This window comes from Neopelma chrysocephalum, unplaced genomic scaffold, assembly GCF_003984885.1.
Source record: "Neopelma chrysocephalum unplaced genomic scaffold, ASM398488v2 Primary Assembly neopelma1_85, whole genome shotgun sequence".
Lineage (NCBI taxonomy): Eukaryota > Metazoa > Chordata > Aves > Passeriformes > Pipridae > Neopelma > Neopelma chrysocephalum.
In genome coordinates, this window is record NW_020897747.1 from 7,435,998 (window position 1) to 7,459,586 (window position 23,589).

Consider the following 23,589-nt stretch of genomic DNA (forward strand, 5'->3'; position numbering starts at 1 on the left):
ATCCTCAGCGTCTGTTTAACAAGTAATCCTGTTGAAAATGTTTGACTGGGGCAGAAAACGGAGGAATAGAAATAAAAAGAAACTGCAGAGTACTGGAACTGAGGCCTTAGTGTTAGATCAGCCAACCTTTAAGTGCAGCTCTCAGTGAGCCTGCTTCCTGCTGTCCTGTCTCATCCAACTCCATGCTTTGTTCCAGCAGTTCCTGGTTTGAGCTTTCAGGCTACCTGCCAGGTGCCCCTCCCCAGCCTGCCCTCCCTTTCAGTCAGGCCGACTCCAACAGTGTAAAATTTTAACTTCTTAGACAGTTTCCTTCTTGTAACTTCTTGCATTTCTCAGTTCAAGACTCCGGTTTGTGAGTCATGGATCAGGCGTTGCATCAGTTGGAGTGCCACACACTGCTCAAGGCTTGCTCACTTTCCATCTGCTTAAAAGTGACTTACAAAGCAATTCTCCCTTTGTACTTTTTCTCTGATAGGGAACTGAAATGTCTTTGTGTCACTGCCACTATGCCCCCCCTCCCTCATTTCCTATCTGTCTGCTTCAAAATACACACCGCTCACTTTAAAGAATCTTAGGTCCTCTCTGCTGAAAACCAGAACTGGTGATAAAATAATAATTGTAAAAGGGAGTGAACTGACTCTTTCCTGTCTGACACAGCATATAATTTTTATTTTTTTAAAACCTGATTTGGCATTTTGATTTGATTATTTATTGCTATTATGATCAGCTAGGAGGAAGGTATCCAATTAAAATGTATCTTTGACCAAGCTCATATTTTAGCTAATGCACCTTTCTGACCTCTTTTTCTCCCCGCTTCCTTTTTAACAAAATCAAACATCACATGTGGTTTTCCTTATGCTCCAGAACCGAATTGAAAGGATGAAAGGCACTTGCCCTAAAAACAAATGAAAAAAAAAATCTTACCACGATCTCAGTAGGTTCTGGCAGGCCTTACAAGAACCGTACCCTTTTTGTCATAAAGTAATAAAAATGAATGCAATTATCTTGTTTAAAGTAGCTTTGACAGTGCTACCTCTCAAATAGTTAAGTAAGAGTCAAAAAAAACAAATCCAAAGAAACAAGAAACAGGGGAGAAAAAAAAAACGGCAAACTCACAAAAACCCAAATAAACAAAACTTTAAACCCAAAGAGATGAGGAAGGGTGGCCCAGGGAGCACAGGAAGTTTTCAAAAGCTTGTAGACCCTTTGAGTGCATTTAAAATAGATTAACGTTCTCCTGTCTAATTAGAATACAATTGCAAGAGTTCTCATTCATCTGTGCTTCAGAGGTTACTTGTCTTTTTGCTCAAAGCTTTTATCTATGAACTGGCAAACTTTGTTGCAGCACCTTGCGCTGCTACCAGATTCCCTGTGTGGTCACGTACAGGTCAGTCTCTCCAGGACTTCAATTTCAGCTCTTATGTTGAGGAGGAGCAGTGTGGCCTCCTAATCCTTCAGTCTTGTTTGGTTGGTTTCCAAGCCCTTCTTAGGAAGTGTGTTTCAGTTGGTGCAACAGCCAGTCAAGAGCTGGAACATCTAGAAGCTTCAGGAACGTAATAGTGAAATGTCATCTGCCCTGTTTCTCATGGATGGCTTTGGCATGGTTAATGTAGGTTCTGACTACTAAAATAGTTGCTGTCTGTCTATACCAAGAGAGGAAATCCTACCAGTTACATCGTTATCTGTGCTCTGGTACAAAGTTAAAGCTGCTGAAATAGTTGCAGACACAGCAGCTCAAAAGAGGGATAGAAAAGATGAACGTACTTTTGTAATGGAGTTTGGAATTGCCTGCATCTTATAAATGTTGTATGTTTGTTAATAGTAATGTGCAGCTAAACTACGGGGAAACAGGAAGGCAAGACAATGATTTGAAATTAGACCCCCTAAGTAAGGAGATTGTTTCAAAACACATGAGACAATGCAAAGGCATTTTGCTTTGATGCTATGGTTTCTGAAGGAAGTGACTGCAGGTACCAATCAGCACCTTCCTGGTAAACATTGTTGTTACTTTTTTAATCATGGATCTGGTTAAAGGAGCAGAAGAAAATTGCAGGTTTCCTTTTGTGAAGAGTGGAATCTGAGTATTGGAGATGGTTACATTCAAGAAGCAATGTTGCTTGGAGCGTTGGCTGGATGATCCTTGACAGACATTTAGTACCTTTCTATATAGAGAGTGTTTGGTGAACGGGCCATCTACAGTCTCTCGATCTGTAGAACAACTGATTCTTCTGATAGGTTTTAGTTTCCTTTGGGTTTTGTCTTTTTCTGCTGTCATTGACAATGCAGTGCCTGGGGCAGAAATTATAAAACTTATTTTGATTGGCTACTGGCAAAACAGGAAAAACTAGACAGCTCCCATGCTCGGGAGAAGGTGTTGAGCTTTTTCTGCCGCGGAAGTGGCATGCATGCCACCATTACCTATAGTTTAAGTTGGGAATTCTGGCCTAGAGCAGAACCATGAGCATGTGCTGTCTTTTGTCCTTCCTGGTTAGAGGAGCTGCCTTTCTGCTCCTCAGACATCTTCTTGTACAGGAAAGGCCAGCAGACCTTGAACACAACATTAGCATGGAAACCAATGCAGCAGCATTTCTAGTTTATTCACATGGTTGTATCCCCCAATGTTAGAATGCTGTTTTCTCACTGTAACAGAGATGCTTCTGTGGTTTAATCCTGGTTTCCTGTTTCAATTTGTCTGACTTTGGCTTTCAACACTGGTTCTTCTTCTGACCTTGTCAATGAGATTAAAACCCTTTAGTATTCAGTATATGTGTTGAAGCCTCCTCATTTAAATTAGTGCTTGATCTTTCCTTGAGAGTATACCTGTTACTTTGGTGACCATGCACATAAACACATCTGGTGCTGAGCTACTTCCATGACTGAAATGACTGTGGAAATTATTTCAGAGGTATAAGTGGGGTTGGACACCCACTTTCCCTTTCAAACTGGTTGGACTGAGATTTCCTTGGCAGTTATCTCCCTTATGTATCTTCACTTCCCAGAACATGTCTACCTGCTTTCCTACTCTGTAATTCTTGATTTATTTTTTTAATTTTTTTTTTGCAGTGGATGATAGTACTGGAGTTATAAATTGTATCTGCTGGAAAAATCCCATGGTAGGAGAAACACCTTTATCAGGTAATTTATCAAATAAATAATTCCTCTTTTGACTGTGCATTTTTACCTAGGTCTGTCTTACATAATTTCGTAAGTGATCAAACTTGCAGAAGAGCAAATTCAACTAAGCAATTTTTTTTTATTTATTTTAAACCATCACATCCTACAACCTGGGCCATTTGGGGAATTTTGTGTTAGTTTTTGTGTTGTATTCAATGGCCAAAAGAACCATTACATTATGTCCTGCCCTGCCTTTTCCTTATCTGAGTAATATGATATTTAAATTCTATGCTGTGACATTGTTCAGAGAATTCTCTTCTTATAGTTCTTTTTGTGACTTCATCTCGTGAGAAACTAGGCTGGAAATATTCCACAACTTCTGTTTCCAAAGTCAATCCATTGACCTTCACTTGTGATACAGTGGTTTCAGGATTAATCCTCCCTTTGTATTCATATTCTGCTGCTCACACATACACTGTCAGCGATGAACTTGAAAGTAGCTTAAAACACAGTGGGAGGATGCCAGCAGTCTTTTACAATTTGGGAAAGTCCTAAATGTGCAGTAATTGTACATTTGAAATGAATCTATTATTGCACTCGCTAACAGAACAACTCAATAGTTTCTGATTTCCTCTTTGCTTTTTCTCCCACTGTTTCTTATAGATCAAAGTATGAAATGCTTTCTACTTTGGATCTTTTTGGGAGCCCATGTAGTAGATTGACAAACCTAATATGGAGCTGATCATATCCTGCTGAAATAAATGTTACTAGTGTCATCTGCAGTGTTAGAGATACATATGCATAGAATGGTGAAAGGAAAGCTTGATGTAAAAGTTAAAAACTCTGATGTCTGTGGAACAAGCCCATAATTCATACACAGATAATTCATACTTATATTTAACAATGATATGACAAGTGATACAAACAATCCCAACTGGAATCTAGAAGACAGCTCTCACTTTAGAGAGATTATGTTCTGGCACAGCTCTCCAAAAAAAAAAATAAGAAAATAGGGGAGACACAATCAAATCGGTTTTTTATGAGGAACTTAAATTCGTTAAAAGGAATTGCGTGAAATACTGCCTGAAATAGAATGAGAGCCCAGAATGCTTGTTTCAGCTTTGTGTTCTTATTTTACAAGTACATCAGCAGTGTTTGGATGGACACTATGTTAATAATGGAAACTAATTCATTTGTACCTGCTAAAAAAAGTTCCTAAGTGGCACAGGAAACTTTCTTCCAGCCTTTTGTAATTGTGATCAGAGATACTTGGATCATTCATCAGGTTTTAAGTTATGAAGGATTTACTGTCCTGCAAAGATGAGTTATGTAAATATGAAGTTCTGTCAAGTTGCTACACCTCAGTGTAGACATTGAATTGCATCACATGAATGTTTTGGCCTCACCTCAGATGACTCATTTGTCTTTTATATGAAAGATTCAGCAGACCTTTCTTTTCCTCTCTTGTCCTCTTAGCATGACAAAATAAAAAAAATGACAAAACCCATTAATTATTCAATTTTGCAACCCATCTACGACATTTTCAGGGGTAAATCTGAATCTCCTCCCTTCTATACTTTCCCTAGGTGAACTATTTAAATAAATATAATATTGTAAACTAACTTTGTCACCAAAAAGTTTTGCTACCCAGGACACATGGTGCCTGGGACCTTATCCCTTTTTTAGTAATATGGGTCTCGTGATACATAGGTGGATGAATGCAAAAGCACAGTCCTCTTGACTTTAATGCCTGATCCCCTTTTCCTCACTGTTTGCAGGTCATCCAAGCACACCCAGCAGTCTTATTGTGTTTGAACAGATGAAGAAACTCCAAGAAACAGTGAGCCAGAAAACCAAGCTGGAGATCGGGGATGTTGTCAGGGTCAGAGGTCACATCCGAACCTATAGGCAACAAAGAGAAATTCAGGCTTCAAGTTTCTGTGAGTGTTATGAACCAGGGACATATGTAACTGAGTTGTCTGAATCTGTGAAACTATCTAAGCTGTATGTAGTTAATTGAATATTTTCCACTTTATTTTCTGGCATCTCATTTTTCGAAAGAGATTTTCATCTGTGTATCTTTATTTCAATTTTAGCAGTGTAAGGTTAGAAGACACATTACTTTATGTGTGGGATTAGATTGCCTGTAAATAAGGCATTCCTGGAAAAACTATAAAAGATGATTAACATGCTCACAGGAATGCTGTGCAGGTACTGTGGTTGGATATCTGTGAGAGTGACTTGCTCTGTGTTGAAGCAGACCAGCCAAGCCCATGGGAAAGGGGCTCATGTCCCACTTCATCCAGGGATTTATGCTTTGGGGAAGTGTCTGCTGTTTGCTGCAGCCTGTACAATGCATTCCAAGGGCAGGCAGCAGCACAAGGGCAGTGTTCCACTGAAGCCTGGGTTCTCCTGAACTCCCTGGCTCTGCAGGATGACTCAGTCACCTTCAGTCACCCAGGCACAGATCTGCATGCAGGTGCTGCCTCTGTATCTGACAGCTCTTTGGGCAGCAGGGCTCTGCAGTCCACTGTTTACACCCTGGGAGCTTCCAGTTACATAACTTCTTCTCTGTTCTGCATCTGTGCTGTTGTGTAACAGTTGGTTTTCCCCAGTGAAATCTTTCAGAGGTAATGCTAGAATTATTTCTTTGGTAGGGAGAAACCTGTCTTTTAAAAACCCTTGTAATTCAGATAAAAAGTCTAGATTTTTCAGCTCTAGCTAAAATTTGCGAGGGAATTCAATCCTCTTTTCCAGACAGAAGATTTATGAATATATACAGCCCATTCAGGTGCTGGTAATAATACCAAAGAGAGCCATGCAATCAAATAGTCTCTAAATTGCTTTCACTTTGGCCCAAATAAAGCTCTTTACTATGTGTTAACTTCATTTAATGGATGAAGGCTGTTGAAAGGTAAAATGGAGATCATAAATTCTGGTTAAATAAGTTGTCAGACAAAAGCATAATCTACAATGCACCACAACAGACCATTTACCTCCTAGTAAACTGTAAAAGAAGGAGTAGCCTTTGTGGTTTTGTTTTTGTAAAAACAATGGTGAACAACATTTGCCAGTTTAATACTGGTTGTGAAGCTCTGTTGTGCTGCCTCGGGTTTGCTTGCTTAAAAAAACTGATATAGCACTCCTGGCCTAGTCTTTGTGTTCTTTTTGCTCCTCCAGATAAAGTGGATGATCCTTTGTATGATGTTCAGATTTCAAGAATGCTGGAGCTCCCTTGTCTCTATAGAGAAGTTTATGATAAACCTTTCCAAGGCCCTGAGGAAGGACAGAGGTAAATGCAGTATCCAGGCTGGTCTTGGGGTAAAGTGTGGTATTTTATGTTTTGTTTTTTTTTTTTTTGTTATTGTAATAACTGTAGAGAAGGATAGAACAGAGCCCAACTCTGATTTAGACTCTGCATAAACATACAGTAACAGCCTGCTTTTCTCCCAAATGATTGATGATCCATACAGATGAGATACCTGTCCAGGTATCTGAGAAATGAAATATGATGAACCAAAGTGAATATTAGGAAGGTAGTAAAATACTGTGTATAGACCTCTTGTATCTAGTGAGATAAAATGGGATTTTGAGCAAGATTTGGGGCTGAGGTCAGCAGAGAGGATGGAGAAGTGTCCCTTCCTGATTTTGTTTTATATGTAAGGATAAGGAGCTATTCCGCTGAAATACTCTGCTGCCCTTGTCATCATCAAATCACAAATACATGGCCTCAATAAACTGAATCAAACATCCATTTCTATATTCAGTTTAAGGGTAGCTGAATGCTTGTTGGGAGGTCTGATGCATGTAGTGTGGTTTCAGAGACTGCAGATCTTAAAATCACAAAACTGTTACAGCAAATGATTGAAGAGGAACAATTGAATGTTTATGCATATAAAAATGTTTTTATTTAATTAAGAATTTAAAATAAAATTCTCTAAGAATAATAAAATATCTTTTTGACCTTTGAAATCAGTCTAGTGGGCTGAATCTAGGTAATTGTTCTAAAACCCATTTCTTGCCTTTTGACATATTCTGTGTATCCTTGTAGTGGCCCGGAGGGTCGGAATTTCTCAATCCACATGCTGCATGAGAAAGTGCAAGGCTTTCTATTAGAAAACAAAATTCAGACCTTTTACCAGCAGGAGCTGGAAACAATTGATACTCTGGTGTCACTGGTGGATGTGCATCTACCCAGTCCCAGCTGTCAGGAGGTGAGTGAATGTACCTGTTCAAAGTTTTGGGTGGGGGGAAATAATACCATGTCCTTTTTTTAAGCATAAGCAAACAGATAAGAGACTGGTGTCTAGGATTCAAAAACCACATGTGCTTTAACTTTATGCATGAATTATTTATAGAGCTTGAGGAAACCTTGTCACTTCAGATGTATAAAACCTGGCTGAACAAAGCCATGTAAGGACATTCAGTTATTAGAGGTAATCTTGTGTTAGGGCTGAGCAACCTTACAGCCTGCAACAGGCACTACCTAATGTAGATTTGTAAATAGTGCCAGTGTCAGAAAAGGAGATCACTTGAAGGTCCTTGACAGACAGATTCTTCAGATCCTGAATTTGATCAGAAAAAGGGAGCACAAGTCTTTGTCTTGTTTCTCATTTGAAGCTCAATATATTAATAGAGATGTAGTTTTCAAAAGGAGATTATGATGAGTGGATGAACAGTACTCACTGCTATATGTTTCTCATGTTGGAAATCCTGAGTTGTGAAAGGCCGTGATTGAAAGCATCAGAAGATGGGATTAAACAGAAATCAGTTTACAGATGTAACCAAACTGTTAAGATACTTTCCAGTGAGTTAGTATGCTCTTGATCAACTGCAGAATGGGAAACAGAACAAAAACCATTTTGTAAAATGGTTTTATATTGCTCTGTGTTAGTTGGATAAATTACAAACCAGATTCTCAGCCAGTATGGTAGATTTCTGCAAAACTGATGGTTACATCTTTTACCAAGATAGCAGTGGCAGCTGAAACTTAAACTGGAGTGTTGTGACTCACTTGTTTACTTTTCAGTTTTCTGTGGAAAAGTAAATCCCTGGCAGTCATTTTCACTGCCTGGTTTTGATGTGCACTGTAATGTTAAGTGCTATGTTATGTTGATTTCTGATGTTGGTTTAATTCTTAAAAAAATAAACAAAGCAACACAAAACCCAGTCCTTTGAAGATGAGGTCAAATAATAATTAAGAGTAGCTCTATTCTTGTTGTCCTCATTGAACTTCTGCTGATAACTGCTTCTTCATAGCTGAGTTGGGGGTTTTTTGTTTTTATTTAAGGCATTTTTAGTTTGTTTTACAGCAAATATGGATATTAACACTAGCAGGAGCTATTCTCATTTTTGACAGAAAAGTTTGATACTACAATATCCAACATAGAACAGGGTGCTTCCTAAACTAGCTGGAACAGAACTAAAAGTTCCCAAACACTTTACATTAAAGGAAGTAGTGGTCATTGTGACCAACACTGGAAACTTCCATCTTAGAAGTTTCAGCATTTATAGAAAGATCAAGATAAATAACTTGCAAAGCCATTTAAAGTAGGAACTGGTGTGGAACAAACATGGAAAGGTTCAGAAAAAAACCAAAAACCCAACAAAATCCAAACCAAGCAAAATCCCAACCAACCAAAAAAAAAAAAAGAAAAAAAAAATGAAAATACCCAAACCAAGAAAAGCAATATAGCATCAGTATTGCTAGCAGTCATGAAGAGCTATTGTAATAATTAATAGTTGATCCTGACCCTGATGCAAGGGTGTGAATGTACATCCCAGGAATTTAGGCACACAGACGCCTATTTAGAAATTGCAGTTCTCTCTCTTGCTCTTTGGTATTAATTTCTTGCAAAGAGGCTTATCTGTCTTTGCATAAGAAAGGACCTGCAGTTGTCAAGTGGCCTGAGTGCCTTAAGAGGACTGCCTAGTAATGCTCTGGAAATGCATTTTGTTGTTCCTTTACTCTGTCTCTAGAAAGTGTCACTTCTCATAATTGGCAAAGGGTCAAGTACCCAGTTCAATCCGTGAAAATAAGTGTAATAGATCTGATTCCTGTCCCTCTTCTTTTCTTTTCCCTTCTGTAGTCTTTTGTTTGGCATTGCCCTCAAACCAAAAGGATAAATGGTGTTGCTGATGTGGAACAATGTTATTTCATGCCTAATTGGCAAGGCAGGAGCTAGATGGGAGGACCAAACTAATTAGGCCACACCACAATATGCAACTTGTTCACTTCTTGCACTTTACCTGGATATGAAAGGATGAGTTATTTGGATGTATAATTTTTTTTTACCCCAATTCCAGTGTTCTAGAGCACAGTTACTGTTAAACTATTTGTTACCTTTCTCTTCCTTTCCTTGTGATCCTAGTAGATGTGGTGCAGCCCCTTCATCTCTTTCCCAACTTTTAAAGTACTTGCACAGTGTTCATCGTAGTGGGAGGGTGTCTCCCCATGGAATATTTTCTCCAGGGAGGTGGTGAGCTGCTGTGGAGTCACTGGCAGTGGAGTGGAGCAGGGAGCGAAGATGGAAGGAGGTAGCTGGGATAGCTTGAGGTAGGAAGCATCTCTTTGTTCCTTTTCAGCATTACTGTGTCTGAGCCCTGTCCACATCCCATACATGTCCTACAATACCTAGTTCCAGTCTTAATGGCTCCCCACCAGTGCAGTCTTCTGGCTTTTCAGAATAAGTTTCCCTCTAACAGGTGCACATGGCAGAAATCAAATCATGTCCCTTTCTCAGATAGATACTAGGGAAAATTTAATTTTATAGTCTACAGAGGATGGGTAAGAGAATTGAAAGGCCTGGTGTTTTTAAAAATGGTTAAAAATTAACAAATCTGTTACCATCTTTAAAGTCAGTGGAGGTTTTTTTTTGCATGACTAGTGCCCTGTCTATCCCTAAGCTGTAGCCTTTTCCTTATCCCTTAAAACAAATGACTTTTGAGACTGGAGGGGTGGGTACCAGAAGGAAGACTACCAGCAAAAGCAGAAAAAGTAATTTAGTACTTAGAGAACCTCCAGAGTGTACTTGCTGGACTTAGGCAATTCTGTTTGGCAAATGGACAAGCCTTTGGTTCCTTTTTTAAAGAAAACTATGTGTGAATTGGACCCATCCAGTTTCTCAACTGAGTTAAATATTTGCAACCAGCCAGTCTTGATTAGCCATTTTTATACAATTCTTTCATGCATAAGCTATAGCTTGTGCTGTTTTAGTGTTACCATTCAGTCTGTGTATGGCACTTGGACACATAACTTGGGTTGTGCTTTCCAGACTGCTGTTTGCACTTCTCTTGATTTGAATATTATCTCAAGGTCAGCAATGCCAAGTAGTTAAAGCAGGGAGTTGAACGGTGTTGTTCACACTTGCTGTATATACTCTGTACATTGTAGGTGTAACACAGTGCATTATATGTTCTTGGTGCTATGTGCTTGTCTTTCTGCCTCTTGAGGAAGCTTCACTGCTGCTTTAAATATGTATATTGCAACGCTTATTATAGGACTTCGGGACTGACATGTCCAGAATCACTATTACTAAAATTGTCACCTGCCTAAGCCAAGGATTAAACACCTCATGACAAATTGCAAAGGGCGATTCCAGGAGTGGAATCACGTGTGTGGTTATACCAGGAAACTTCTAACACCATCAGGGTGTGTTGTGATTCATTATGAGTCAAAGGTTACATACTTTCAGTGTTTTGAACAGACTGACTAATTCCTGTACCACTTCACTTCTTTGACCTACTATTGATTGTACAGAGAGTTTGTCTTGTTTTAAAGATCTGAGAATAAGTGGTTGTACAGCACCAGCCCACTAAGCTGTGTGAGATCCATCCAATGGAATATATTGATTAAAATACTAACTTAATTCTACATAGATTCTTCTGTTGGCTTTGCTACAGAGTTGTTGACTGGTCTTGGGAGTGAGGGTAGGGAAGGTAAAATTATTATTTAATAGCTGCTTCTGTCTCAAGACACACACACACACACACACAACACGTGTTTTGTAAAAGTGATGAATGATTTTTGAACACTCCTGTGTTTGGATGTACAGCCTCATTTATTTGAAGAGGTCCTGATTTGGGAGGGGGGGGAAGTTGTTAATACTTCAGAGAACCTGAAATGGTGCACCAAGAAATCTAAGGCATGCCCAAAAGGGGCACTTTGCAAAATGAGGTGTGAACATTGTCAGAGGTACATTTGAAATTCAGATTCAAATCTTGGTGCTGCTTTGGATTGGCAGTTAAACTACCTAATATCTGCATTTCTGAGATGAAAGCTTTGTAAAAATAAAGGGATGGCTAATAGGCTGTGACTCGGAAGGAATTACCCCTGAGTGAGCAGGGATGTGAAATCACTTAGGATTTCATAGTTCTAAATTTCTTCTCTTTGTGTATAGCCTCATGTTCAGTCTTCTGCAGATATCTATTAGTAGACTAAATCACAGATTGAGGTGTACATTGAATCTGAGTGGGATCCAAGTCCAGAGGAAATGAGGGCTCAGTTTAGTGATAAGACAAATGTAGAGGAGGAAGCATATTCTAGAGCACACTAGGAAAAAATCCCAAATTTTTCCTGTCATTTTATGATAACATTAAAGCCCAATAATATATAATACTATTATATTAATACATAATATGATAATACTAAAGTGGGCAGGAGCCCTCATTGGTTTTTCAGGAACAGTCCTTCTGCCATGGAACCCCTTTACATGGACTCTGCAGCACATATGAGAGGGTGCTGATATGTAGCAGCTGCTTACTTATTATAAGGCCTCGCTGCCTTCTCTCTGTCAGTGCCTTGACTTGCATTCTTAGTGATTCTGTTTCAGTATCCATCCAGGCTGAGCTGTGTGTCAGTTCACACAGAGTCTGTTTTTAATTATCTCCCTTTTCTGACAGGATCTCAGTGTTAAGCCAAACTGAATAATTATTGCGCTTCTTTGGAGATATTTTTATCTTTTTTTTTCCTCCCCAAATGTTTGCTTTCACATTAAAAATTGATCAGAGTCTTTGAGTTGGTTGCTTTGCTAGCAATTTCTTACATTCTTGAGGATTTATTACTGCATTTGAATGAGAAGCAAAGTGTCTTCATTTTACATAGGGCTACGAGAATGTGCTTTTCCATGAGAAAATGTTCACTCTTCACCTAATCCTTCCTGCTACATATTATGTTTGTTTCTTCAGTTCATCAGAAGAGAGGCTATGAAGAAAAATATGGTAGTGGTATTAATGCTGTGACTGGAATGGTATCCAGATGCATGGTCAAGTTTGTAATTAGAAGTGAAGCCTGTTGTTATCCAGACTGATAGCTGTGGTGGACAAAAGGACAAAATCCTTCAGTCTGAAACAGAGAAAACTGAACTGAGAATATTAGCCATTGTTCTATGTTAATTATCTTGAACTGTTAGGCAATTAGTTTTTACTGTTGATTTGAGAGGAAAAAGAGTTATCAATTGTGGGACAGAGAGAGAAGTGTGACTATGGCCTGCTGAAATACTGAGGATTAGCTGGAGGAAGGGGATGGAGAAACTTGTGATGCATGGTAACACCAATAACCCTTTTAGATCTCTGAACCCAGTTAGGTACATCAGCTTCTGGGCTTAGAGGCAGTTGGAGTGTTACTTGAGAATTGCAAATGTATTGAATGAATGTTTTGTGAAAAGATGTTCTTCCATTGCTCATGTGGTGTCTGTTTTGCGTATTCATGTAAATTCATTCTAGTGGTGGTGGTTGCCTGTTTTGCTCCAAGGCTTCTGTGAGTGCTTCTGGTGAGTGAAGTAGGATATGTGAAGTCTGATACTTTTGTTCAGAACAGGGTGGGAGCATTTACAGTGATAGTTGAAGAAATGGCTTGGCAAATCTTGCTTTGGTTGCTCTGGTGTGGTTCTGGTTATCTCATGTTGGCTTGTGGAAAGCAGTTTAACTCCCTTCTCAAAGGGAACCACAGAGAGCCCAGCATGCTCCCAACAGATGAGAAAACGACAACTGGGGAACTGAAGCAGCCTGTGTAGATAAATGGGGGGCTGAAGGACAGAGCAGGACAGATGGAGATGGAGAAAGAGTAAATCATCTACCCATACTTTTCCCTCTCCACAACTGATTCTTTATTTCCTTCTTCTTCCTTAGCTGTCATTCCAGTGTCAAAGCTCTGCCCTACTTTCAAACAAACCCTGCTTTTCCCTGTTTTTTTTTTCCTCTGCTTCCTTCCTACTCTGTTAGATGTGTCCCAAACACAGAACCTTGTGTTCTAAATAACCTCCTCAGTTATGGACTTGCAGGCACATTGTCAAGAGCTGATTTCCCACCTCTCCTCAAAACTTTAATCCTTTGTTCCCTTATCTCATATACCTGTCTTAATTTCTTGCATGCTCTTTATCCTTTCACTTCACTAGGCTGTGGAGAAGCTACTGAGATCATGACCAGAATGTTTGTAAAAATTTGGAAACAAAGGAGACAAGAAACAAATACTGGTTTTTTCAGTTTTCTCTTTTGCCTGATTGAAATTGGGAAATGGGAATCTAGTCCTCAGCACTTAGGTTCCTCCTGAATATCACCTTACAAAACACTGATCTTCCTACCTTTCTACCCTTGTTACAAAAATAAACTCTGAATGTGAAAAAAGCTTGATTAGATAAATAGTCAAATGCTCTGCAAGCATCACAAGTGTATTCCAACAAGGAGTTCTTAGTACGTAATCAAATAGCTGCTAAATACAAAGAAGGCAGTTTAGAGGTTGTGATTCCTTAAAAATGGACAAGCTTCTGGTGTTCGGGTTTTGTTTAAAGCTCATGGATGTTGGTTAGTTCATACATAACAGATATGACTTCTGAATTACTAAATGAAGAAAAATGTGTAACAAAATTCACATTAAAGAGGACCTGAAGTCCTCTTTCTCTTGAAAGCATCTTGGGCTTTTGCTGTAACTTTAGTTGAGCTGAGATCTCTCACCATCTGCTTCATTTCTTTCTTCCCATCCAGGTAAAGTCAAAAGGTAACTCCAGTTCCAAAAGGATTCACAATGTTTTTAAGGAAGCAATAAAGATGCTACAAGAAAAAGGAGTGGTTTTCCAGAAACCTAGTAGCTCCAAGGACTTATACCATGTAAGGAACTGAGCTGTGGTTGTAAACAAGTTCAGGGGTATGACTTTCATAGTCAGTAGAAACAGTAGAAATATTGCAGAAAAAGTAGAAATGTTTCAGAAAGAGAAGCTGGACATCCAAGTGCTCTCCATTTACTCTTATCGGCAGCACTGTTGGTTTTATCTGCAGCACTGTTGGTTTTGCCTTTGTATAACCCACCAAGTTGTTGTTCCAAGTTCAGTGTGTGTTCACTGGCTTGCCAAACTGCACTGACGCATCTGAGCTCACTGAAACCTGGGACCTGGGACAGTTCTTATTAAAGTGTGTTAAAGCTTGGTATTCTACTGAGTCAGCCAGCCTCCTTTGGGTTGAATTCTGTTGTATCATATTCTTCACCTAACTTATGGATGCTGTAATAGTAATCAAATAGTAACTGAAGATTTTATGTTTATTATTCATCTTGTAGGCAGTGTATAATGCAGACTGTAGTTATGACAGTGTTACCTTAGAATACATCATGTCCTCAGATTGCTTTTCAACAGCCAGGCCATGTACTCTGAAATAGGCTGCTATAAATCACCAATTTCTTCTTTTTTCTCCAGGTGACTGACCATGATAAGGAACTGCTTAAAGTGACCCTTGATGTGATTAAAGAAGACTGTCGAAAACCCAGGCGTAAGTATCAGTGATCAGGGCTCTGAGGAGCTGGTGCTGATACACTGATGACAGTATCTCCTCCTGCTGCTGGATTAGATATGCTGTTTGTCCTTTCCTCTGGACTTGGAGCTGTTGCTGGTGTAGACCATCAGTACAGCTGAAAGCTTGAGTGCAGGAGCAGCTTCCTGTGAGTGTGGGGAGAGGAAGAGCCTGTGTGCCCAGCAGGAAGGAAACCTCTCAGATCTGAAATAAGCAGCCTTTATCTTTAATCTGTATCTTTTGAGAATACTTAGATTTTGGGAGGAACCAAATGTAATGAAGTTAGGTCACCACCTAGCAGCTGTTGCATTGCACTCTGCAGAAGTAGCAAATCTTGCTGGTTCAGTTTCTTCAGGGGAGTTGACACAAAAGTGACCATGCAGAAAGGTGAAGTCCCCGCCTCCATTAAGTCAACAATAAAACTTGTTTAAGTCAGTAGGATATTCTCTGTAGATTTTAAGCTCAGGTAGAGCTCAGGTGGTTGTTCTTTGCAGGTAGAGCTTTCAGTCAAACAAAGTCCACTTATTTTCAGATAATGTAGCTCGAGTGGCTTCTGAGTTATCCCTGTCCCTCAAGCCTATTGTGTCTTATTGCCATAGTGATAACTTGTGCTTGACTGGAATGTCTGTTAATTACACAGGTACATTGCTACAGTGTCTTTCAATTCATTGGGCAGAATGTGTCAGCAGGGATCACTTGCTGCTGGAGTGCAGCTATTTGTGGGACAGAATGTGCTTTCGAACAGAATAATGACTGAGTAGAACATAAGGCATATAATCTTAAATTGCTCATATCCTTATACTAACATAATAGTGCTTGTAGGACCTGGTGTACGATGGTTATCCTGCTGTGAAAAAAGGCTAAGTGAAGCAGTATTATACTGGAGTTTTCGACTGGCTATCTTAAAAAATGGTACAATCATTTATAAAGTTTGGAGGTGAAAGGTCTTTGTATCTTAAGGAGATGGAGGGAGTTGAGGTTGCTGGGCATGCAGGTTAAGATGGGCTCATTTGCCTTAGGTTGTTTCAATGCAACAAATTACCATATCACATTGTTTTATTATCTTTTATCCAGTTAACAAATACAAACATCATTAAGAGTAAAATTATTCCTCTGCCCATTTTATACATCATCTAGTTCTCCTGGTAACCTGGTTTTTTTTTAAATATATCTGTGCCACTGTCAAGGCTAGATCCAGTATACAGCTGGCACAGGGCACTGGTCCTCGCCTCTTGTGCATTGTCACACTGGTAAAGTGCTCTGTGATCCATGAGAGGTTGGGAAGTTCTTTCAGTCAGGAGGAGTCAGCAGCAGAGAGGAATTTCTAGATCAGTCACAGAAAAGACTTTGAAGAGTCCTGAGTCCTCAAAGCCATGTTTTCCATACTAAGCAGGTTAAAATTAGCAACTGCTTAACTGAGCCTCTTGTTCTCCTTGAAGTTTTCCCCCTTCTTAGTTTCCTGCTGTAAAGAGGACAATTTCCAGGTCAGTGTCCCTTTACTAGTTTTCAGAAGGACCCTTTCAATGACCTGGTCACTGGTGATAGAAGAAAAGTCAAGAAGTTTCAGTCGAAACCAGCAGGGCACTGCGGGTATTTGTTGTCTCTGAATGATGCAAGAGCGTGGAGCTCAGTGTGGCTGCCGGCCCCCCTCTGCTGGCGGGAGAGCAATCCCAGCTGGGCTCCCAGGGAGAAAATAAGGACACGGGCATATACCTCAGGGGCTTTTGCTTGTTTGTTACAAGAAGTTTCTACCTATTTTCCTTCAAGAGCAGTAGTAATCTTCCATGACAAGAAGGCTGATTTATGATAAACCAAACTCTTCTCTCCAATGAGTTACTTCTCTGCCAGTTTTCCAGGCAACGCCTCACTCCATTGCTTTAGTTGTGACATGTTCTCAGGCCCAACCCAGCTGTATGGAACTACTGTACAAATAATAAAAAACAATCTTAATTGTGCCTACTGAGAGCTCCACAAACCCTGATCCGTAATGTGCCTACATGACAATCCTAGTTCTTGGCTCCACTTATAATTCCAAACAGCCTGATCTTAAATGCCCTCACATGAGGCCACTGTGGGTCCATGTAGAAGCTTAAGATAGCTGGACAGCAGACAGTGCATTTTGACTCCAGATTGAACTGCAAAATGGATTTTTATTATTTTTTTTTAATAAATTTGCCATGGTTTTAGGCTTAGATCAGGCTGATAGTAGAGAGGAAAAAAAACCAGAACCACTCGAAGTTAAATTTAATATGTCAGCATCTACCCTGTGTGAGATGTCCACAGTGGGCAAATGATAGTTGTTCTGTAACTCTGCACCCCCTGATGTTGGTTGTCAGGCACAACAGTTAATGGCAGCCTGGCTTACCTCAGCTGCTGGACAAAAGTTGGAACCTGAGATGTCAGTGAAAGAGGGACAGCACGACTCCACTGTAAGGAGTGTATTCCCTCAAAGCTGGGCTGCAGACTAGGAGTGTTTCTGAGTTACTTAATGACTGTACACACCTGCAGCTACCCCAAAGTGCCATCTAGGAGGAAAGTATGTATTGCACTGTTGGGTAACACTTGAGTCACTAATTAATTCATTGAAACTTAAGTTACTGTAGATCAGGGATGGGCACTTCGACCTTCTTATGACAAACCTATGACAAATGTAAAATGCAGTTACCCACCTTGTTTGCAACAACAGTCACCATGACCAGCTAGAGGCATTGTTCTGTTCTCTGTGCTTACCTCTCCTAGGGTGTCCTAGGACACATTTTGGCTGTCAGCCACAAAGGCCTTTTATCATGCTGGATCACTGACTTCTTTAGAAGTATTTCTGCCTGATCCACAGTCTAATAGGAATTAGGCTGAACTGTTTCTTTACAACTATCTACAAATGACTTTTTTCAGCAGCTTCTAAGACAGTTCTGGGGCTCAGCAGATTCTAGAGTAGAGAATAACTAAAAAAAAAACAAAGGCAGCAACAACAAAATATAGGGACCTCCCTGGCCCATAGCAATTTCTCAGTACCCTTATCAAACTTGCCTTGCATCACCTGAGCTGAGGGCTGAGGAGAAGGAAAATAATTTGTGCTGGTGTGTCTCATTTATGTTTGTTTTCCTTTGTTAGCCACCGAGGAGAAATGTGTTGTGGAGTTCAGCACTTGGAGAGACTGGGAGCCTGCAGCAAGGATGATTAGTGTGTTTACAGGGTCTATGGGAGGAAATGTTGACTGCAACAGCTTCAAAAGACAGATTCAAATCACAGCTCTACCTGGTACACAGTAGCTTTGTGCAGCCATTGGGGAGCTCTGTGCTTGCCCCCTAGGAAAGGGTGTTATTTTAAAACTTGTATTCTCTTGTACATTTCAGGGCTAATTCCTCTTAAAAGGAGATAAAATTTGATACTGAAGGTCTGAGACTTTCTACTTCCGTAATTGTCTGAGTAGTCTGAAGGGCAGGGACGGATCGCACTGAGGTGAATGGAAGTTGCACTGCAGCAGTTTTGCCACAAGATGCCAGCGTTGGGCAAGCGGTTACAGGTCCTAGCCGCGTACCTCCCACCTCCCTACTGTGCTAGAGAGTTTTGAAGTTGGATATGAACAAAATTATTCTCTTTTGAGTCCTTATGAAGCTGCATAAACTGGATAGCTTGGTACTCTTACGTTATTGACCTCATTGTCAAGTCTACTGAATGACTCTTGTATGTTACAGTTGACAAGACTGAGACTTTCCCCCTCATTAGTACTGCTGCAGCCCTGACGCTTCCCAGAAAAGTCAGTGGAGACAGTTAATAATTGGAGAACTGTAGGCACAGACTGGATCTCTTCCCTCTCAATACACACACCTCTGCTTTAGTATCTAGGGTGTTCTTTCTTTCCAGCAGCTGTAGGTTTTTTCATGACTGATCTGGATTATAATAGTTCAAAAGAGGCAGACCGAAGTCTTTCCTCCATGCCTGGCTGAATTTTCCCTTTTTTCCCTGCAGATGCTGAAAAAGGCTGCCATTTCCTTCATGTCCTAAATTGTGTTCGGCAGAGCTACAACCCCTCCCTGGCTGAAGTGGTGATGCACCGTGTCTTGGAACTGCTGGAGAGTAACAGTGATGTTGTCAGCACTATGGAAGGATACTATATGGCATTTTAAAGAGAAAAGACAGGATACATTCATTCTGGTCCATTCAGGAGGAGAGAAGGAGACGTTGAGTGACTCCGAAAAGCTTTTATTAGCTGATATGATCTAGATAGGGGATAAAAAAGAGCCTTCTGATTTTCCAAATGCTGGTTTTGTCCAGCTCCAGAGAAGTTGTTTAAATACTTGTTTTAATATTCTTGTTGACTTCCTTGCTATTCCTAGTGAGAGCTGTATCAAACTGATTCTGGACATTCTAATACAGCAGAGGAACTGGAAAAGAAACTGGGCTCTTTCCTTGGAGTAAGATGAGACATTGGCCATCTTCATATTTACATCCAGTGGGCTGTAAAGAAAAGTCACTGCTAAAGAGCACTGTTGCCTTTTGTCTTTTATTCTTTGTCACCTTTGGGGTAAAATGCTACCCATATCTGTGCTTGCTGAGGAACACAAGACATAGACGTAAAGATTGGCCTAAAGGAGGTTACCATGCAAGATATTTGATCTGGAATAATCACAACTGTGTTATGTGAAACAGTTCAAAAACCGGAGCTGTTCGGTATTTATCCTTGGAGAGAGCTTGCTGCTGCAGGGGCTTGTCTGTTTAATTAATCTGTTTAATTAATGGTGTAGAAGTGAGACCTTTAGCTTGAAAAGAGTAGAGAAGATTAAATGTATCCTTTTTTCTTCTGCACCTTCCCTGTAACAGTTGAAATAGCAGACTCCCAGGAGGCAGATGTAGTGGTAAAGCCCTATAAGGATTGACATAGCTGGGAAAAATAAACCATATGCATGAGGAAAGGCAGTGAGGAGCCCCATGTGTGCCAGGTCTCTGGTTTGTTATATTATATGCCTCATTCCAAGCCCTGGCTGTAGAGACATATAGGCTAAGAGAAAGGCATGACAAAATATTTGGCATTTGCATTCAGAGGCCTGTGGAAAACTCTGGCCTTAAAGAGGTGGTAAATTTGTTCATAGTAGAAAACTATGTATGAATCATTCATTTGCTGTAAATTCCCTACTTGGTGCAGGGCTCGATAGTTGGTTTCCCTGCGGGCTGCCCTGCTCCTTACATTGCTGCTCTGTTTTGAGTTGTGTACCTTCCAGTCAGATCTTAATATGGGCCCTGAACAGGTCCCGAAGGGATGTAGCTGTGCAGAAGGAAATAGAAGAGGGTTAAGGAAGAATTGTAGAGTGTTTGTTCCCCACCCTCTACCCCCCATAAATATCTCCGTAAATCAGGAAAAGAAGGCAGATTCTGAGTGCACTGGTATTGAGGGAAATTGCAACTTTAATTTATGCCTCTGAGAAGGTCTGGTTGGCCACTGGGGAGATTTGCATTTTAAATTCCTGCTCTGATTACTGATCAGTTTGAAGTGATGCTTAAAACCAAGGGCTATCTATGGAAGAAGTAGCTTGGAATATTAATTCCTAAATTCAAACTCACTTCGAGTTTTCCATAATCAAGCAGTACATATGGATAAGTTGCCTATTTGGCATGAGCTTGACGATACTTTAAAGGAAAGTATGTGGTGTTTTGGACCATGTGGAAGAGCATGGCATCTAATTTAAGAGAGTGGCTTGGCCATTTTCTTGAAAAGTTCTGTATTAGCAGAAGCTTGTTTTGCTGGGAAAGGGTTAAAGGAATGCTTCTAGCTCAGTAGGAAAGGTGATCTTCTCTCTTAAGTTAGAAGAAAGACCCTGGTTCTCCTGGGGGTGTCAGCCAAGTGTGTGGGCTGGATGAGTTTTGGGAGGAAAAGAAAGTTTGGAGATCATGTTGCTCTTTAGGATCTTTTTAAAATTAATTCATACCAAAATAGGATTATATCTGTATGTTTTGCAGTTTGTATAGTCACACATGCAACTTTTGTTACCTCTGACTTTGAGGCTGCACTTCCTGTGTTATAGATGTATTTCTTTGTGTTAAGTTTGCCTAAAATCCCTGTCCACTGATTTTCTATGCTTGGAGGTAGAGAGAGCAGACACTTGTGTCTGCGTCAGTCCTGCCCCTGTTGCAATTTAAAAGCACTGATCAACTGCAAAGCCTTGGAGATGAGGTGAGAGGAACTTATCTCAGGAAACACAGATAGGTTACTCTGGATAGAACCTGTCCTTGGAAGTTTTGAAGTTGATCCTTGCTGGCAATGCTCTACTCTTGCGATGGAGGGTGTGTTCTGTGGGCGATTGCTCCCCAAGAACAGGAAAAAGGGATTTTTCTCACTTGATTTGACTCAGGAAAGTAAGTAAAATGAACACAGGGGATCTTACAGTTTTTACAAGAGTGAAAGGTTAAGGTAAAGGTAATGGAGGAGCCTAGATTTGAGCTACACAGATTCTAATTCTGGATAACTGTATGAAATGGTTGTGTCTTAAGCTTGCATGCTTTATTTTTTCCATGGTAGCCACCCAACACAGACTCACACTTACTCTGGTTGAGAGCATTCCCTCTCGTACCTACAGGGAATACCACGTGCATATGCCTGCACAGAGGTACCCCAGCGAGCTGTAGGAGCACAGAGCTCACTGTAGGCTGATTTACCCATTCACTCAGTATCTCTACAGTGTGCTTCTGTGACAGCAGTCTAGACATACCCATATTGGTATAAGTCACCTTTATGTAAGTCTAACTACACACACTAGGGCTTTTACTGCTAATAAACTGTCTCTCTGTTTAAAGATCATATCCTTAACCAAGAGAGTCATATCATGCACACTGTTAAAATTCTTAGACCACACCTACAAAATATTGTGCAGAACATTCAGTGAAAGCACGCTTTCTTCTTTTGTTTAATTGGAAAACTCGTTAAGCAACACAATTATTAGTGGTTTATTAAAGGACTTTGAAGGTGGCACTTTAATGTAAAACTGACAAGTGAGAATTCATGTTGTAGGACTGCTTCATGACCAGTTCCAGTTTCCATAGAAACAGTTAACGCAGTAAAATGCAGGTAAGTAAAATGGAGTTTTTATGTTACCTTAAAAAGGTGAGTTTCCAAAGAAATGCAGCACCTGGGAAAATTACCAAAGAATCTCAATATTCTGTTCTAGCAAAATGCAAGATAATTGCTTTCCTGGTGAGGAAACAAAGGAACAGCTCTGCTTTCAGTCCCCACCCTCTGCTTAGGTGAGAGAAGAGATGAGGTTTCTTCATGCCTCAGTTTCCCTCTTTTGTAAGCTGGGGATAATACAGCTTCCTGTGCAGGGCATAAGCCTCAATTTTTCTTAATCCTAGTCATTAAAAGAACTCTGTGGCTGTGTGGAAGAGAGTGAATGGATAGAAGCTGGAGTGAGACTTAGAAAAAGTAGCTCTTGGATTAGAACTAATAGCTTTATCTTTTTCTGCCTCTCTTTTCATGCATATTAGTTTGCCTGTCTTGTCATCTTGTTCTCCAGGTCCTATGAGGCAGTGATGGTCTCCCTATTTTTATTTGTGTCATATTTCTCACGGAATCCTATTCCCTGTTATGACTTCTTAGATGACTTCATAAAAACAGAAATCCAGATAAATTAGTTCTTAGTATTCTTGTTGTGAGATCTTTGGACTGTAAATTTATACCCATGAGGGTATGCACTTTATACAAGCTACCTGGGAAATGAAGCTTTACTTTCAGAGTAATAAATAAAAAAGTTAAAAATTTGCTACATGACTAAAAGCTGTTACTGTTGTGGATCCGTGCATACTTGTGTATTCCAGTGATGAACAGCATAAATAGAAAGAGTTGCTAATTCATTATTCAGAATGAGGATTCATCACTGAGCAGCCAGCAAGGCATGGAGCCACATGGAGAATTATGAGACAAAGTACTGAAAATCTGTTTGTCAAAGAAATGCAGTTTGGTTTACTTTGGGAGTAAGCCGATCCTGTGGCAAAGATTTGTATCTTTATACTTACCTCTAAATGGGAAGGGAGGGAGTTCAGATCCCATGGGCAACCTGAATTTTGAAACTTCCTGTCAGTGCAGCGCTTCGTTCTTTATTGCCATCTTTCAGCGCAGTCCCCAGTCCTCCTGCCCCAACCCTCCAGGCTAGCGAGCAAACAAAAGTTCAGCCACAAAGATAAAAGAATAGTTATAATAATTGATTACCATCCTCAAGGAGCCCTAGCATTACAACAACATTTTTGTGGATGCTTGCTGGCAGCAGGGAAATGCTGAGCCAGGGATCTTGAGTTTCATTCCCAGCAATATGCCTTGCCAGGCACAGAGATTTTCCCCCTAAATTCTTTCATCTATTTCTGCTCTCCACTCTCTCCTCTGACTCATTTCTCAGGCCCTTCATTTCATTCACAGTCTCATGGTTCATCTCTGCACCACAGATTGTGTCAAACCCCCTTCCTCTCTATTTTGTTCCCTTTGTCTTTCCTAACTCAAATGTCCTTGTCAACGTCTGGCAATTGAAAGTTTCAGTATAATCCCCTTGCCTAACTGACCTGGCACTGCTCGCTGCCCCTTGTGATTCAAGCAGGCTCTCCTTTACTCCTTGTCTAGGCACCAGAAGCTTTCTTCCCCATGTAGTTTGCAGCAGGAAAACGCTACAATTTCAGGAAAACAGCACTTTTTCCACCCCACTCTCCCAAAGATCCAGT

The 23,589-nt window shown here is 40.2% G+C and overlaps 1 protein-coding gene across 4 annotated transcripts in view; it reads left to right on the forward strand.

Annotated features, from left to right (window-relative positions):
* STN1 (STN1, CST complex subunit) overlaps positions 1-20,827 on the forward strand; it is a 43,511-nt gene extending 22,684 nt beyond the window's left edge. For all 4 annotated transcript variants that reach the window (XM_027692261.1, XM_027692262.1, XM_027692263.1 and 1 more), the window contains exons 4-10: positions 3,064-3,135; positions 4,893-5,054; positions 6,295-6,406; positions 7,166-7,328; positions 14,095-14,217; positions 14,799-14,871; positions 18,862-20,827. In XM_027692261.1, the coding sequence (XP_027548062.1) occupies positions 3,064-3,135; positions 4,893-5,054; positions 6,295-6,406; positions 7,166-7,328; positions 14,095-14,217; positions 14,799-14,871; positions 18,862-19,019 (863 nt within the window). In that variant the 3' untranslated portion in view covers positions 19,020-20,827. The remainder of the gene's footprint in view (positions 1-3,063; positions 3,136-4,892; positions 5,055-6,294; positions 6,407-7,165; positions 7,329-14,094; positions 14,218-14,798; positions 14,872-18,861) is intronic.
* Positions 20,828-23,589: the final 2,762 nt, after the last annotated feature.